Source organism: Nyctereutes procyonoides, unplaced genomic scaffold (assembly GCF_905146905.1).
Source record: "Nyctereutes procyonoides isolate TBG_1078 unplaced genomic scaffold, NYPRO_anot_genome, whole genome shotgun sequence".
NCBI lineage: Eukaryota > Metazoa > Chordata > Mammalia > Carnivora > Canidae > Nyctereutes > Nyctereutes procyonoides.
In genome coordinates, this window is record NW_026575133.1 from 52,979,396 (window position 1) to 52,998,488 (window position 19,093).

Here is a 19,093-nt window from a genome sequence, read left to right on the forward strand (position 1 = left end):
TTCTCTCTCCTCCTTTGTGTTCAGTCAGTTCTTCAGAACCTAGACTTGCGAGGCCAGTCTGTCTTCAGTGCTGTCCACACTTATGGCCTCTATGTGAACTTCAAGAACTTTGTCTGCAACATTGGGGAAGACGCTGAGTTGTTCATGGCCCTCTATGACCCGGACCAGTCCACCTTCATCAGGTAGTGGAGTCCCAGGCCATCTGCTCTTGACCTTGCAAAAATACCCAGCCTTCACCTGCCACCCACAGTCTATGTACTCCCAGGGTCTTAGAGTCACATAAAACTTATCAGAGACGGAGACAAAGAGTTCAAAAGACCATTGGGGACCGGATAAGGGAGGAACACATCAGCAGAGCACAGAGGATTTTAGGGAAGTAAAACTATTCTCTATGATACTATAATGGTGGATGTGTGTCATGATACATTTGTCCAAATCAGTAGAATACAAACATCAAGAGTGAACCCTAAGGTAAACTCTGGACTCTGAGCGGTAATAAGGTATTGGTGTAGGTTCAGTAATTGTAACAAATGTACCACTGTGCTGGGGGGATGCTCATAGTGGGTGAGGCTCTGTTGGCGGGGGTGGGGGGGCAGGGAGTATATGGGAACTCTCTGTACTGTCCACTCAACTTTGTTGTCAACCTAAAACTGCTCTAAAAATAAAGTCTGTTAAAAAAAAAAGTTTTTTTTTTAAGGCTGTAGGGACTGATAATAGGCTTTGTTTGACCCTACAGTCATGCTACTACTTAGCTGAGCAGCTAAGAAAACAGATTTCTTCTTGAGCAGATGGTTCAAGGTTGTTACTGACAAACTGTTTATTTCTATAGTAGAAATTTTGTTTAAGTGTAGTGGTGTGGATTCCAGGGGATGGATTTAGAGCGATTATTTTGAAATTAGATTCCAGATTCAGAAGAGCTGAAACTTTTATACAAAGAATTGGAGGTGGGAGAATGACCCGAAGCAAAATGTGATAGAATTGGCTGTGCCTTTGCCTATCCTGAGTAGTGTTGTCTGGGTCCACCCTGGGCATGCATCACAGAGCTGGGCTGCAGCACGCAGGCTTCTCCAAAGCCAGGAGACCAGGGAGCAGCCACTTGGGCGCTACATTCACACTTAGCTGATAATTCAACAGAGTTTTTTAGGCCTTCGTTTTACCCTGTAAAGTCTGTGCTCAGGGCAGCCCTATCCCCAGTTAGCCTTTCATTAAGGATATTTTTTTTTTCCTTCACCAGTGAGAATTACCTAATTCGTTGGGGCAGTAATGGGATGCCCAAGGAAATAGAGAAGCTTAATAACCTTCAAGCAGTTTTTACTGTAAGTCCTACCTTATGTTTGATAATTTTCTGTGCTTATAATATTAGTAGGTGCTTGTGGTAAGTATATGGAAAACTTCAGAAATGGAAAGCTGAAAAGAAAAATCATCCTAATCCCTCTAGCAGGAATAATCACTTGTTTATTTAGCAAATATTTATCGAGCCGCTATTAGATCCCAGCCACTGACCTAGATAGACACTTGTGACGTATAATAGTGAACATATCAGAAAAAGCATCCCTGACCTCAAACAGCTTTTATCCAAAATGGTGAGACCGTAAGAAACAATGATCAAATAAATAAATAAATTGTACAGAATGTTAGAAGTCATAAGTACTTTTGGGGGAGGGGTTGGGAGTTTCTGGACTGGGGAAGGGATGCTGTTTAAAATAGGCAGGTCGAGGCAGACCTTCTGGAGAAGGGGCAGTTTGAGCAAGAACTTAAAGTTGACAAGAGAATGAGCAATGCTGATACAAGAGTGTTCCAGACCAAGGTGATAGCTCAGGCAAAGATGAGGATCTTGACTTTTTTGTTTGCTCATATTTTAATGGACTTTACCCTATACTCTTCCTTTTCTCCAAGGAAGGAGGAGTACTGCTCTGTATCAGTCAAGAGGAATTTATTGACTCTTCACTGCTCTGCACTAGGCCTAAAGCAGAGAACTCTCTTCCTTTTCTGCCTTCTTTCCTTTTTAAGCCCATGCACGTATTTTATTTCCTGTTCTCTTACTACTCCTACAGCAAGGAAAATAGTGTAAGTGCCAAAGAACGTGATATGGAGCAGCAGACCCAGTACAGGTGCATCAGTCTCTCATTTGTTCATTCATTTCTCATTATTATTCAGTCCTTCTATTAACATCTCATTTCTGGGATGAGCACGGTGTCATTACTGCTCATATACTGACACACCTGTATCTTTACCACTTGGCAAACAAAGAGAAAGAGCTGGAACTCTTCCTGAAACCTTCCTTCCTCAGTTCACAGATAATGTGGATTTTTCCCTAAAATCAAAAGGCATTTATCATTTCAACGTGTCCCTTGGGAAAAAAAAACACATTATAAAAGGAATTGCTGAATTTTTGGTTCATCTTCTACTCGATAGCATTTTAGAAAAGCTGCATTTCATCCCCTTCCCCCCACTCCCCTTACCAATGAGGGTCTTCTTGGGAAGTAAATTTCATTTCCAGCCTTTTCAATTAAATAAAATGTGGTGACCACTTTCTTGATCACTCAACATTCTACAAAATCTTCTTTTACAAATGATTGTACATTATTAAATAATATCAGTGTGCCACATTTGTATAAATAGTCACCTAGAGTCTTTACGTTTCTATTAACAGAAGCCTCACAAAACCTAGAGCAGAAATTCAGGGTTGATGCTATCATTGCTTTGTATTCTTATCTTGGAGACCTGAGTTAACTAAATTACAGAGGATGGGTTTGGAGTGACTATTCAGAAAGTAATTCTTGATTCAGTAAAGAGGCCTTGGATAGCTGTATCATGAAAGGAATTTGAAATGCAATTAAATTATTTTTGATGTTAGAGAATGGGATACGTGGGCTCATTCATGGGTTTACTCATCCAGCCTTAAGAATACAAACAAGTGTAGAACATGAACCACAAAAAAAAAAAGACATCTTATCTACACATCTTTCATTAATCAACATACACCCAGAAGCTCTCAATGAATGCCTCTCATAAAACAGATGAATAATTTATAGAAACCAGCACATGTAAATTTCTCTGTTATAGTTGCCTCACAGGATTATTTGGGAGATGAAATGAAATATCACCAGCCTGTATAGATTCCCCCATAAATGTCAGTGTCACACAGTGTCTTTGATTTCATTTGACACTGAAATGCATCCTGTGCTCAGCTATGTCCTAGCAGAGTAGAAAGTAGCGATGACAGGTGTCCCAATTTTTAGGTACCCTGCTTAAATGGATAAATTAGAGACTTTCAACCAAGATCTGATTTCTCAACTTGAAGTAGGAACTGGGAAATAAAAAAAATTCCTTCCTTTTTTGAATACAGTCATTTTCCTGGGATACCATGGTAGTTCTTGGGTGGGGACGGGGAAGGGAGGAGTTATGCTGCAATTCTAACATTAGGAAAATACGCTCCAAACGGTGGTCTGTTGTAGAGTGAAAAGAGAAACAAAGGTGACAGGGTGAGGTGGCATGATCTCCTTTTACATGTTCTCTGTCCCTTCAGGATCTCAGTAGCACAGACCTCATCCGACCCCGCATCAGCCTCGTGTGCCAGATTGTCCGAGTGGGCCACATGGAGCTGAAGGAGGGCAAAAAGCACACCTGTGGGCTCCGAAGACCTTTTGGAGTAGCAGGTACAGAACGACCCAGAGACAAATGTAAATGGTGCAGCCGCTATAAAAAAAGACAGCATGGCAGGGCCTCAAGCAGTGAAATATAGAACTTATGATCCAGGAATCCCACTTCTGGGTGTCTACCCAAGAGAACTGGAAGCAGAAGGTCATAAGATATTTGTACACCCGGGTACAAGTACACCCTTATTCACAATAGCCCAAAGGGGAAGCAACCCAAGTGTTCATGGATAGATAAACGGTACACAAAATGTGGTCTGTACATACAGGGGAATATCATCCAGCCTTAAAAAGGAAGGAAAGTCCACAATGTGGATGAACCCCGAGGATGTTGTGTAAAGTGAAATAAGCCTGTCACAAAAAAATAAACAGCATGCTCTCAATTACATGAGGTACCTAGAGTGGTCGGAGTCACAGAGATAGAAAGTAGAATGGGGCTTGCTGGGGGTGGGGGTAGGGGAATGAGGGGAGCTCGTGTTTAAAGGGGACAGTTTCAGTTTGGGAAGATAAAAAAGTTCTGGAGATGGATGGTGCAGCTGACTGCACAACACTGTGAATGTACTTCATGCCACTAAACTGTACATTTACGAATGCTTAAAATGGCATATTAAAAAAATATTTATTCATGAGAGAGAGAGAGAGAGAGAGAGAGGCAGAGACATAGGCAGAGGGAGAAGCAGGCTCCCTGTGGGGAGCCCGATGTGGTACTCAATCCCCAAACCCTGGGATCATGACCTGAACCAAAGGCAGACACTCAACCACTGAACCACCCAGGTGCCCCAAACAGCAGATTTTATGCTACGTATATTTTACCCTCATCACACACACACACACACACACACACACACACACACACAATTAAAGATAGGGAGGGAAACCTAGAGAGAGTGCAAGATGAATTTGGTTGTCAGCGTTAGTATCAGACACACAGCATTTACTGCCCAGGGCTACCAATTGTCTTTTCTTGGGTTCTGCATCCTCGCCTAGACCCCATCTCCTTTGTTTTTCTCTCAGTGCTCAGCACAGTGCCTTGTGCTCAGTAGGACCGGAGTAGAGGCTCAGTTGTGACTATTGGCATTCTCCCTGCCTGCGGGCTGCATATTGATTTCAGTCCAATAAAATTCTCCCTAGAAAGACTTTCCTGGTCTGAGAGATTTACTCTTCAAAGACAACATGGTGTTGGTAACTGCTTTCAAAGAGGGCCCTTGGCTTAAATCAAAATCCCTTCCGAGAGGCCCTGCATTTTCTTCTGTAGTTTGTTAAATTGAGGAAATACATTCCAGGTCATACACTGACGTCTTGGTTGCCAAGAAGTTTTGAACGCTGTCAATGAAATGCCGTAATTCTCCTGGAACAAATGGCCAGAAAATGTCAGCAGGCTTGAACTTGTGGGTTGTGTGGAAAACGAGGCTTTCTCTCTATGAGACTCTGCACTCTCATCCCTTGACCAGCCTTGCACTCCCATTTGCTGCTCAAGGTCTGCCAGTCTCTGAAGGGGGCGCACCATTACTCCTGATAGAGAATTAAAATGAAATCTCAGAAAAGACAGAGAGCCCTGGTCTAGCACAATTTAGCCATGTATAGGACAATCCACTGAACTTCAAATTTAGGGCATATTTGAGATCACTGTCCTTCCAAATGGGCCAAAGAGATTGGAACATCAAGCTTGCGGCTTTGCTTGCTTTTCTGTTTCAGGGTAGGTGGGTGGGTGCACATGTAAGGAGAGAACAGTAATTTACTCTGATCCTTGATGCCAAGCACCGATCAGCAGATGAGTAACTACATGATGGCATCAGCAAATGAACTGCCTGTTTGAGGACTACATGTGCCAGACACAGATTTTTCAGCATTTTTTTTGTACAGTATTTGTAGGGGTCTGTTAGGGGCTGATGGCACAGCCCACTTTCACAGCATCCTTTCACCAACATTATTATTTCCCAGGCCTTACCCACTGGCTTTGAGAAGGCATTTCTGTCCTTATCCTTTACTTTTTCATATGAGAAATGTTTCCTATATCAGTACTTCTTTTAATCTCCAAACAGGTTATCAGGAGAGTAGATTGTGAGTGTGTGTTTTATGGCCGGATTGTAATTCATTAACCACGGGTGGCCTCTTGGCCATGGGCCCTGCCTCGTCTGAGCAGCTGTGGAGTGGCCCACTTATTAGTTCTCCAGGCAGCAGAGCATTATTGGCTTAAGTGATTTGACCCCATAATCACTCTTGGGTTCATACCCTGGCTTGACCACTTAAAACTTTGGATCTAGGGCCAATTACCAACCTTTCCTGTGCTCATTTTGCTCATCTTTTAAAGTAGGGCAAATAATAGTATCTGTATAATAAGATAATATACCCGGAAGGTGCAGAACGATGCTGTATTACTTGCTCTTCTTGTCAAAGGAGCAAATCACTGTGTGATCTTCAGTTCTGTGCTGCTGGCACCTTGGCTTACCTTTGTGGACATGGAAACCAGGTGCGACTATGCCAAGTCCAAGAGGCGGTTGACCACTTCAGTTTTGAGTTTCTCAGATCTTCATTCTCTTAACACTCCTAACAGAAACATGTGTGCTCTGTGTCTTTGAACGCAGGCTTGCTAAAACAAACAAACAAACAAAATGGTTTCAGATTTCTCAAGAATTTAGCACATGGTCGTGTAGAATTTTAAAAAGTGGGTAGTTTGCAGGGTTGATCTGAGAGAAATCCAAGCCTCTGCCAGAGCTCCTGATGAATCGTTCTGCAGGCTGGGCACAGGGAGTCCTCGCTGGCAAAGACACGGGGTGTCCCTGCTTGGTATCTTTCTTCTCTAGTGTCCTGTGTTTGCAGATACCATAATTTTCCATTGTAACTTATTGAAGCCTGAAGCAATTAAGTTCTTTAATTAAGTTTTATCTTTTTCCTAGTGATGGATATTACTGATATCATACATGGGAAGGTGGATGATGAAGAAAAGCAGCATTTTATTCCCTTTCAGCAGTAAGTACTTTGGCATTTATCCCGGGTGACTTGAGACCGGGAGTAGTTCTCTGAATGATCTGTTAACACAGAACCAGGTGCTAGGAACCATTTGCTCAGTTACAGAAGGAAAGCCTTGGAAGCTGGAAGATTGTGAGATAGAAGTTGACAGAAGGCTTTATTCAAGGTCCTTTATATTGGGATCACATGTAAGAGGGCAAATGTAACCTTTCTGATTTTATGGAAAGGCTGATGGAATAGAAGGGGCAAATCTCTGTCCACACTAGAAACCAGAGAATGGTGCCCTGTAAGTGTCAGAAAGGCCAAAGTGTATTTGCACCCTGTTGTAGGGTGCAAGTATTACAGAAGACAGGGCATCATTCAGGACAGCACAGGGCTTCTGTGAGATTTTGTCAGAACAAAAAACGTGGTCTGGTAGGTCTGGAGGCTGAGCTGACAAGCTTCTGGCTGCTGCTGCTGCTGCTGCTGCTGCTGCTGCTGAGCTGGAGACCACACTTTGAGTAGAAGGAGTGTAGGAGGTTTGAGAGTGAGGGGCTGACTAATAATGCCTGGGCTCCTGCTGGTGGAGGGAAAACCAGCCTGGGAGGACATGAAAGGATTCCCTGAAGAGCTCGGCTAAGACTTAGACTGAGCTTTGGGAGCTGGAGGCCTGGGTGGGCCCCCGGGGAGTTGTGGGCCAGCAAATGCCAACCAACATGACTCTGAAGAAGTGTATGTGTGAACATGGTGGCTGGCTCTAGCAGTCGTGCTCGCATTACCCCATATGCAGGTGGCCTAAATGAGGCCACGGAAGATGATAGAACTGAGTCCTAACAGAGCAGTCGTGTCAGTGAGGGAGGGTGACTGTCTCAGCCAACCTGTAGCTGCCACAGCAGATCAGTAGAACTGCTGAGAATTCTGGAAACCAGCCCAAGGATACTCAAATTCATATATGATTTTTTTTTAAAATAATAGTGCACATCAGTGAAGAAATAGGAACTATGCAGAGATGAATTATTTGACAAAATTAGCTAATCATTTATGGAACCTAAACTAGAGCCTTGTCTCACATCTTGTGCCACTGTAAATTCTGATTGATTAAATGTATAAGTGTAAGAACTAAAATCTTAAAATACTGCAGAAAAATGGAAGTTTTATGTAATAGTGGTGTGTGGGAGGTCTTGCTGACTCAGACTCCAAAGATTTGACCAAAAAAGAAAAATTGACAGGTTAAACCACACAAAAATTTTAAATAACTTATGTCCAGAATAAAATTTAGTAAAATCTTTGCAATGTATGTGAAAAAAGGATGAATATTTTTACTATATAATTAGTAGAAATTCATAAAGGTATGAGCAGAAAATAATATACATGTGTATATATACACACATGGCCATGCACACGTACACAAAGAAAGAAATGGCCTGTAAATTCATTGAGAATCAATGGAATGCAAATTAAGCAAGGAGTCTTGATATTTGGTTTGACTGAGTCTTGAAAATATATACAATATCTGGAGTTTGGGTGGACATAAGAAAATACATGGTACTTATATAAATTGTTACAGGGCATTAGAAGCCTCAAAATGTAGATATTTCAAAGAATATACTCCATAATTAACAGTGAGTATTTCCGTTAATATAACCAAAGGTGATTTTACTCCATTTTTGTTTAACTCTGTGTTCCTGTTTTTTCTACAAAAAAAAAATATGTATTATATGTAATTTTATTTAAAGTACAAAAATCTTTCTCTCTCAGTTTAAACCCTACCACCGTTGGACCAGTTTCTAATAGTAATAGTAATAGTACAAATAGCTTATGCTAAGTAGCACTTTCTTCCTTCATCCAAAGGCTGCTATTAATATTTTTTTAAATGGGTGCTTACTTAGTATCCTACCACTTATACACTGACCCTCCAAGAATGTGACAAGGTAAATATTTTATGTAGCTTAGTACTAATATGAATTATGAGATGACTCTGAAATTCTTGAATGTTGATCCCAATATAAATAGCTCATACACATTCAAGTATATTAAATAAATATATTAAATGTAATAAACATATAATTTTATATTAAATTTTTATATTAAACTATAATTTTATATTAATCCATGGAGTTAAAAATGTATTTATATATTAATATATGACTGTCTTAAATGTTGAGTAAATATTAAGTAAATAATATATAGAGAATAAATATGAATATATATTTAGATACATTAAAATGTATATATTATAGGTCATGATATATATAAACATAAAGAACTTATGTGTCCATGGATGTTCCTATTATATATGTGCATAATGCTATTATGTGTCACTATTATATGTGCATGATGTATATACACATATATGTATATATGTAATAGGAGCAGCATGCATGGATGCGAAAGTTATTCTGTAGGTGTATTTCACTTCTGAGGTCTATTTCATCCTTTGGTTATGTGCCTCCCTGCCTAATTTCTGAACTAGTGCCCATCCGGCTGTCATGTTGAAGCAGTGAAGCCCTGAGATCGCCTTCCCATATAATAATACACACTTTGAGTTGCTGAGGAGCCCAGCCCCAATTTGATTACTGCTCACTGTGCAGCCAACAGCCACTGTAAAGCATTTATGATGCAAATCACAAGTCTCTGGCTTTTCACTCCTAAGATTTATGGCAAATATTTTCATAACTTATCTCAAGAGCTTTACAGTGCTGTTATATCAGGAGAGTCTCCTATATGTATTCTGCTAGTCCCTTTAAGAGAGGGTCATTTGAAGACAGCCATTCAGATCACAGCCACCTCGCTTTTCAGTAAGACATTGCATTACATTTTCCTGCTACTATCAGAATATAGATCAGAACCCTGCAGAGAAAGCTGGCTTGTGTAGTGGGCAAAAGAACAAAACCACAACACAGAGGGAGACTACTGAATTGCACCAGGCTGATAGGTAGCACCTGAGAGTGAGTGTGCTGTCAGGAGGGGTTGTGTTTGGCTCTATGATCTCCCTATATGAACCTCGGCCTGGTGGGATCATTAAAGTGAAGCTTGTTTGCCAGTGGCTATGCCATCGTAACTCTACATATAGTTTGTCATCACATGAGAATCTAGGGACAGCCTCCAAAAGCTGCTTTTTGCATACTGCTCTTGTATGTAGGTTGGGTGTTGGTGCCAGATGGAGCCATTTGAAAGGCATATGATCTAGACTCATGTTACAGATGAGGAAACTGAGGCCCGGAGCTTACCATTGGGTAGAACCAGAACTGGAGGCCAGGTCTCCTACCTCATCCCTGCTTCCATCCCCAGTTCCATTACATCAGCCTCTCCTGCCTCAGAAAGAGCATTAGGCACTGTCTCTGATTTTGTTAACATTTGGCCACATCAGTTTCATTTGTTCTTGAGAAGTTTATTTTTCCTTTTTCCATCGAGTGTGTATCTTAGACACCAAATTCATCTTGGAAATGACCAAGATAGGCGCTTAAAGGAAAAATAAAGGAAAGAAAGAGTCCTCTAGTGAGATGTGTCTAGTGTTTATATTTCCAAATTATTACAGGACCCACCCAATTTGAAGCTGTGCTGCAGAAACTTCCCCTTTTTTCCTTACCTCTCATTTCTGATTTTCCCAGAATTGCAATGGAAACCTATATCCGACAGAGACAGCTAATCATGTCACCCCTGATAACATCCCATGTGATTGGGGAGAATGAGCCACTCACTTCAGTCTTGAATAAAGTGATAGCAGCGAAGGAAGTGAATCACAAAGGACAAGGTACACAGCCCTGCATTAGTAAGCTGGGAGGGGGAGTGGGGGAGCGGCATTGGCATTGGGTCCTTGGACTTGGGCGCTTTTCCCTGTCTTTCTCTGATGCAAAGCAGATGCTACTGGGGGGTTGCTTACCTCAGCTTCCTGCTGAAGGCATTTAATACTGAGGAGCATCAAAGCTGCACCCAGCACAGAATTGGATCACAGCTGTATTTTGTAAATTCTGTGGGACCAATGTTTATCCCATGGATCCTTTCTTAGTTTTGTCTCCCCTACAATCCCAATGCTAATTCTAGGTAAATGCACAAAGAGAAAGAAGTTTGGGGATTATTATGTTCCACCCTCTAAATGTCTATTTCATTACATTCCCTAAAATGAAGAGGAAAGAGACCAAAGTGATACAAATGAACAGATATTAATGTGAAACAATGGGCTAACTAGCAGAACATTTTGAGTTGTTTTTAGTGCTTCTGTATAATATTCTATTGACAAAGTTTTATTATTTTATTTTTAAATATTTATTTATTCATGAGAGACATGGAGAGTGAGGCAGAGACATAGGCAGAGGAAGAAGCAGGCTGCCTATGGGGGGCTCGATATGGGACTTGATCCCAGGACCCTGGGATCACAGCCTGAGCCAAAGGCAGATGCTCAACCACTGAGCCACACAGGCATCTCAGTTGACACGTTTTAATTAAGAAATTCCACCCATTGAAACTGCATTTTAAATTCAAATAATATAAAAAAAACTAGCTAAAATTTTAAAATTCAAATATTAAGATGGTGATGATTTGGGGATAATTTTGAAGATTGGGTCATTTTTTTCATTTTCTTTTTCTTTTTCATTTTCTTTTTTGTTTCTTTTTTTTTTTTCTTTTTTTACCGCCCTGTGACTATCTACTGAAGTAGAGGCAATCAGAAAACATTATTTTCAATGTATTTCATTTTCCATGTATTCACAGTTGTTCTGGACAGGAAAGACATGGTGAAGAATCATAAAAGAATCTGAAAATGAATAGTGAAATATGTTTCTGTTGTATTAGACCTCCTAACCTGGAATATGATTTTTTAGAGTGGAAAATCCTTATACTAAACAAATTGCTGTGTGTGTGTAATTTTTTTTCCCAAATAAAAGTGAAAAAAAATTCCTCTCTTGCTGCTTAACAAAGCAAATACTTTTCAAATGTTTTTATGCTCATCACAAATATTTTTCTGTAGCTGTCTGCATGATATTTTATTGCTTGGATTTAAGAAAATTTGCCCCCCCTAAGTAAACACTTTAGTGTTTTCTATTTTGTCACCATTATGAATTTAAATAACTCTGCTATGACTACTTTTATTTATGAAGCTTTTTCCATAGTTAGGATTACCTCCCCTAAGAAAATTCCCAGAAGTAGGATTCCTGGGTCAAATGACGGAATGAGCTCAAAGTCAGAGATACACGTATTTCCAGATTGCTTCCTATCGACTTCTGCCACTGGGTGATAATTATCACAGTGCCCACTTGGTGAGCTGATATTTAGAAATCTTTACCTGTTTGTTGAGCCCCTAGGTGGCTCAGTCAGTTAAGCGTTTGACTCTTGATTTTGGTTCAGGTCATAATCTCAAGAGTCATGAGATCCAGCCCTGGGTCAGACTCCATGCTGGATGTGGAGGCTGCTTAGGATTCATTCTGTTTCCCTCTCACCTGCCCTTTGCATGCACTTGATCGTGCATGCTCTATCTCTTTCTTTCTCTCTCTAAACAAAACAAAACAAAACAAAACTAAACAAAATTCACCTGTTTGAAAGGTGAAAAGTAGACTTCCAGAGTTCCCTTGCATTTAAAAAAAACAAAACAAAACTACTTGATGATGAATTACCTAGCCTTCCTATGCATTTGTGAGTTTTCCTAAAGGTTTCCTTCTCAGTTTTTATGAAGATAATGTCTTATACAGAACATGTATTTTTCAATTTTTGATGTGTCAAAGATTCGCCAACCTATGTACTTCCTTGTGAATAGCGTCTTCATGGTCAATGTATTTGATGTTTTTCTTGTAATTTCTTAGGGGTATTTCACCATTTGTAGCCTGCATTTCACTTCTTTATAAATATCACAACTTTCCATTTGTGTATAGATAATTCTTTTTTAAAAAGATTTATTTATTTATTTTAGAGTGTGTACCAGTGGGGAGAGGGTTAGGGGTAAGGGTGAGAATCCTCAGACTCCTCACTGAGTGTGGAGCCCCACATGGGGCTCGATCCCATGACCCTGAGATCATGGCCTGAGCCGAAATCAAGAGTCAGACACTTAATTGACTGAACCACCCAGATGTCCCTCAGTAATTCTTTTTATGTCTGATTTCTTCATTTGTCTCTATACTTAGAAAAAAAGGTTCATTTTACTTCTTTATTTTAGTAGGAATTTATTTTAATGAAAAAGCAAGGTAAGAAATTAGATTGATTCTCTTAAGTAGCAAGAAAATTATTCCAGCACATTTATGAAATTGTTTCTTTCTTTCAGGATTTGTTATGCATGTTTACTATATATTAAATTGCTATTAATTAGTAATTAATCTAATTGTTTTCTACCATGAATACAACACTTCACTACAGCTCTACAGTATTTTAGTATCTGATGGCGGGGGCTATCTTTACTCGTGTTCTGTTTTCCCCCAAAGTAAACATCTGTTCACACCTCTGTCAAATTCTCAGGGAAGTCTTATTGTGATTTTGATAGGCGTGTCATGAAAATTTAAGTTCACTGGGGGAGAATTTACATTTTTATAATAAAGTATCTGTATATTAACACAATGCGTATATTTTTCTCAGCATTTCGATGTGTGTTTATGGTATAGATCATAAAGAGAGCTAGCTAAAAGTTCATCCTCTCTTTCTTTCAAGGACTTTGGATATCTTTGAAGCTTTTGCCAGGTGACCTCACGCAGGTTCAGAAGAATTTTTCACACTTGGTGGATAGATCAACTGCAATCGCCCGAAAAATGGGCTTTCCTGAAATAATACTTCCAGGTAAAAGCTTTGACTTGGTTCATCTGTTCTGCTTCCTCTAGTTCTCCCTTCATGTAGCAGTGACTTCCAACAGAGTGGTTGAGGCAACGTAAGATCCTCTGTGGTATTTAGTTACCTGCATTTGGTGGTATCAAGACAGTAGGGGACACTAACAGAGTGGGGGTACCTAGTACACAAGCATGAGATAATGCTTCTGCATGTAGCTCAGAGCTTCCTCTTCATGCTCTTCATTTATGCTCTGCAAAAGCCCCTCTGAAATTCTTCCCTAAATTATCCATTAGGGAGAGCTAATGGGAGCACTGGTTTTGTACCAAAGATGATTTGCCTCGTCCCGTGTCGCTTTCTCAGGATGACATCCCGGCATTGTGGGCTGCGGGCCAGGAAGCTCTAGGGAGGTGACTGCTCAGCTCAGCATCAGCCAGACCCTCGGCCCCATTTGCTTAAATCCCGACTGTGTGCTTGGCTCTCCCCATACTTGTGGTGACAAGAATGTAAACATTCTACAGCCTTCTTACTTTAGTTTTGTCTTTTTTGGCATCACGTGTTGGTGATCTGCCTGTGTGTTCTCTTGAATTCGCTGACTTAACCCATTTAATTTCTCAATGTTTATAGTAATAAAGGGAAATCACCTCAAGGAACTTTATATAAGATATTTATGTATTACATAAAGCATTTGTGTTATAAATAAACATTAAAAGATCATCATATTATATGTTTTATAGATGGGTAGATAGAATATATAAATAAGTAATCTTTGGCATGTTGGAGAAATTTAAGAAAACCTTGCTGTTGTCTATTGCATAAAAATTGGGTTTTTTTTTTAAAGTAATACAACATCTTACTCATTTTGAAGATTAAGGAGCAGTAATACTGTGTTGCCACACACACTGTCTGCATGTAGTGAGCATTGAAAAAAATGAATGGAAAAAAAAAGATGAATGGGAAAAAGAACTATTAAATGGAGACCATCTTCTTTTCTCATGAAAGAAGTCCACTGATGTCATTCCCTCCCAGACTTCCTTAGCCTAACACATCTTCATCTTCATTCTGTGAAAATTTTTGTCTTCTTCTTGTTTAAAAACATAAGCATTGGTAATATTCCTATAATTGCAGGCTGTGTTATTACTACGTTGAGAACAAAAGATGAAAAAATAAAATGGAGAGATGTATTTTTTTGGACAAAGCGAATTGATCTTTCAAATCTGGCTAGGAAGATTTCTTTCTAGTCTTTCTAGTTACTCGGATTGGTTCCCAGACTGCCAGGGCTGTATAATAGACTCTGAAAATCATCTGGGATGATGGCTCCCAAATGCTGGTCTTTGGATCAGCTGGGAAACATTAAAATGCAGGTTCCCAGAGTCTTGCAGATCTCTGATTCAGTTTGTAGGACTAGGGCTCCCCTGCTGATTCTGGTGATTGGCCAAGTTTGAGAAATCAGAGATCAAGACCAAGGTCCCTTATCTTGTAGCTCCTCATCACCATTTGAACAGGCTCCAGAGATGCCTTAGACTCCCCCCTCTGGCTCAGGCGCTCCTGCTCTCTGCCAGAATCTAAGAAGTGATCACATACTCTCTGTTTCTGCATCTGCCAGCCACTCTCTGTTCTGTCCAGAATGGTGTCACTAAAGTCACCAGAGTTTGTAATGTCACCTAAGTCCCGTGGATATTTTTTTAGCCTAAGTATTGTTTCTGGTTCTCTCAGCAGCACGTGACACGACCCACTACTCCCTTGTTGAAACGTTCCCCCCTCATCGTCAGGGACCCACACTCTTCTCTTTTTTCCTCCATTTCCCTTTGCTAGCATGTCACCCTCTACCTCGCCTGTTAAGAGTTCCTCAGTATTTAGTCCTTATTGCCTGTATTAGTTTGCTCGGGCTGCCCCAAAAAAGTACCACAGGATGGGCAGCTTCAACCACAGACATTTATTTTCTCCCATTTTGGAGGCTGGAAGTTCGAGATTAAGGCATCATGGAGCTGGTTTCTTCTGAGCCTCCCTCCTTAGCTGGGAAATAGCCATCTTCTCATTGTGTCCTCACATGGTCACCCCTGGGTCTAATCTCTTTTTATGAGGATTCCAGTCATACAGGATTGGTGCCCAATCATATGACCTCATCTTACCCATCACCTGTTTAAGGGGTCTGTCTCCAAGGACCAACACATGTGGAAGTACTAGGGTGAGTGCTTCAGCATGTGAATTTAGGGGGAATGCTCGAGTCCATAACAGGCCTCTTCTCCTTCTCATAATTATATTTTCTTCCTATGTGATCTCATCCTCTCATTTTCCCTCGGTATGTTAGTTCCCTCTAAATTCCTGTCTGTGCCCTCAAAACCACTCCTTTGAACTCTGTTACCATAGATCCAACCACTTCCTGCCTCTGGACTTGAGTAGGTACTATTCCTGCCTCACTGGATCACTCTTTTCTCTTTAACTGGTGAATTTTGTCTCAAAATCCCCATTTGGAACTTGCAATCCTCCGCATCCAGACTGGCTTTTCAGATGTGTTTTATCTAAGAGAATGGCACCCGCATCCATCCAGTTGCACTGCCAAACCTCCCTTTCTTTAGGCCTCACACAAAAAAAGTGTCTAAGACTTGCCAGTTTTACCTTTAGAGGCCTCTCAAAGCTGTCCCCCTCTCCCTTTCTCCGTTGCCACCACATTAATTGTAGCTACTGCCGCCATTTAGCTACTGCCAACCATTAATGTTTGGACCGCAATACTCTGTCTACTGCCTCTGGACCTTTGCACATGCTATTTTCTCTCCCTCTTACTCTCCTCCCTCCAGTGTCAGTTCAGAGTAAAGATTCCCACACCCTCCAGACACAGTTGAGACTTAGTGTTATGCCTTCACAGAGCCTAGAGTTTTTCTTCATTGATAATGATTCACTTTGTCCTATGATTATCTGATAATGCTTCTCTTCCCCACTAGATCTGTGTGAGAGTGAGGCTGGTGCATGGCTCACCATCGTCTCCCAGGCACCTAGCACAGTGCTTTGTACAGAGTAGGTGTTCATCAGTTTTTTACAGGAATAAATGAATATTATCTCATCTGATTGTACCATAATGTATGGTACTTTGTACATCAGACAGCTGTCTATTGTTGGCAACTAAGGATTTTCCAACTTTTCACTTTTGTAAACAATACCACAATGAATATCCTTATAAATAAATTTTCACTCAGATTCTTAATACTTTGGGACAAATGTTACCAGTGCAGTTGCTTTAACACAATTGTCAGTTACAAAGTATATGTTAATTAAGATTTCAAACTGTGCTGTATGAATAAGCCCCTTTTGTCTCACCTTAAGCAACTGTGGGCAAGATCTTAATTTTCCTTCTAAACAGATGAGTGATGAGAATGCAAAGTGCTCAAAGTGTGCATGATACTGTTAAAAACAATTAGACTGATTTAAATAAACAAAGTGTTCTACAGGCTTTTAGAAACAATGTTTATCTCATCAGGTTATTATATGGATCAAATAAATTATTGCCTATAAGTCACGTTGGACAGTGCCTAGCACAGAGGAAACACCCAATAAACATTAGCTTTCATTATTTTCAGATGTGTGAAAATACTGCCCTCCAAGGTATTATTGAAAAAAAAAATCTGCCACTGTAACCTAATAAGATACATTGTATACTTGTTATTAGACAGCAGTTATTAATAAATAGAACAAAGAATTACTATTGGAAGGAGTTCATTTTAAACCACTGCATTTTGGGGCATCTCGGTGGCTCAGTGGTTGAGCATCTGTTTTTGGCTCAGGTCATGATCCTGGGGTCCCGAGATCGAGTCTTGTATCAGGCTTCCTATAGGAAGCCTGCTTTTCCCTCTGCCTATGTCTCTGCCTGTCTCTGGGTCTCTTATGAATAAATAAACAAAACCTTTAAGAAAAATAAAGCACTGCATTTTAAAGACACTTTGGTTTGTATGGAATGATAGATAGGACAGCTGAAGAGGACAATACATATAAAAACTTCTGCTATATGAATAGCTCCCTATGAAGTCAGGGCAATTCATATTTTATTTATATATCTTATTACATCCTGAGAATTAAAAATGACTTCTCAGCACCACTCACAGGTGGGTTGTCCTGTTGTAGGTGATGTTCGGAATGATATTTATGTCACCTTGATCCATGGAGAGTTTGACAAAGGAAAAAAGAAGACACCAAAAAACGTGGAAGTGACCATGTCTGTGTATGATGAGGAGGGCAAGCTCTTGGAGGTATGTGGGACCACCCAGAAATCCTGCTGCCCTCACACACTTCTTTACAACAACTCAGGACTTTGGTTTGAGGCAAATGGTTCTCCACGTTCATATGCTTTTGCTTTTTCACAAGGAAAAAGTATGGAACCTGTTAAATTTGTGATTAGCAATTTACCAAGTTTACTAATAAACCCACTTAGATTCTTATTTTTATTCTTATTTTCTCCTATGCTAAGAAATATATCCAGCTACCAGTGATTTCATGGGTATGCTTCTGATACAGAAATTCTATATTGTTTTCAAGTTATTTGGCCACTCTGAAGCCCGGTAAGTCCCTGTGGGGCTTGAGCGAGGTGGCATGGGTGCCTGAAGAGCACACTGCCTGAACTGAGGAGACAGAACCAGAGGAGATGCACCCAGTAGAGAGCTCTTAAACTGGCGAGACTCTTGGGTCACATCGACTACCTCAGACTGGTCTTTAGATTTTGTTTTAGTAATTATGAAACTGCAGTCCACAAGGGGCGAGCTCTCTCCTCGTGGAAACACAGAAGTCATTGGAGGAGGTCAGACTAGATCTCGGTATCCTGGCTTTCAGGAGTTCCTCCTCCTCCTTCCTCCTGGAGGTCCTCCAACCGTGGCAGCATCCTGTCCGGATGGAAAAGTGTAGTGAGTGTTGATTCTGACGTCAGGCAGAAAGAGAGGTAGGAGGCCCTATTAGTCCCGGCTGAGATCCAGTTCCCCTTGTATGAGTCATAGTTACCTCTAGTTACCTTCTTTGGAATTGAAGACCTACACTCTCTGAAGGCCTCTCTCACAAAGGTGTTTCTGGGCACAGTGGAATACATATCCCCATCACTTTCCCATGGACGTTATCATCTTTGAAAGCAACAGTTGCCTGAATCAAGTCCTATTCTGTGGTAGGGGAACAAACAGTATGGTAGTCCTGGTTTGAGAGTGACTTCTTTGTGCTATTGATAGAGCCCTGGAGCCCCATGAGTTCAAGTATACATCTTCCCCTGACTATGTACTTTACAGCTTTGCTAACTAGCTTGGAAGTGCTTCCTTAGAGACCTGGTTCTACTGAAGTAAGTGGCTCATTACCAGGAAAAGACATATCTCTGATTTTTAGTGAACATGCTCTACCTAGACACCAGGTCCTTAACACAGTACGTGGACAGGACCTCACACAGTGGTCGTCTGCTTGCGTGCCATAGCTCCAGGTCACCTTTACTGGCCCTCTGCTCCCTGAGATAAAAAGGAAGAGGAAGGAGAGAGAATATATGGCTGCAGATGGAAAAGAGAATAAAGTTTACAGTGGAGGCGTGTTATGGTGATGCTGGGTTCCTTTGGTACTACCACAGTTATATACCACTTATACCCTCAAAGAAGGTGGTAGACCAAAACTCATTCTTATCCTATTCTTCAGTCTCTAAATGTGATCGGCTGATGTGTGCCAGTGTGAGGCATGTACTGGCCACATGGAGGGTAGACAGCCCATGAATGGTGTGTGGAGTGCTCTTATTT

General features: G+C 40.7%; 1 protein-coding gene across 1 annotated transcript in view; it reads left to right on the forward strand.

Annotated features, from left to right (window-relative positions):
- Positions 1-19,093, forward strand: part of DOCK5 (dedicator of cytokinesis 5) — a 210,529-nt gene that overhangs the window by 100,721 nt on the left and 90,715 nt on the right. Inside the window, exons 8-14 of the mRNA XM_055299886.1 lie at positions 25-182; positions 1,235-1,316; positions 3,530-3,659; positions 6,554-6,626; positions 10,217-10,359; positions 13,236-13,361; positions 17,463-17,587. Of these exons, the coding sequence (XP_055155861.1) occupies positions 25-182; positions 1,235-1,316; positions 3,530-3,659; positions 6,554-6,626; positions 10,217-10,359; positions 13,236-13,361; positions 17,463-17,587 (837 nt within the window). The remainder of the gene's footprint in view (positions 1-24; positions 183-1,234; positions 1,317-3,529; positions 3,660-6,553; positions 6,627-10,216; positions 10,360-13,235; positions 13,362-17,462; positions 17,588-19,093) is intronic.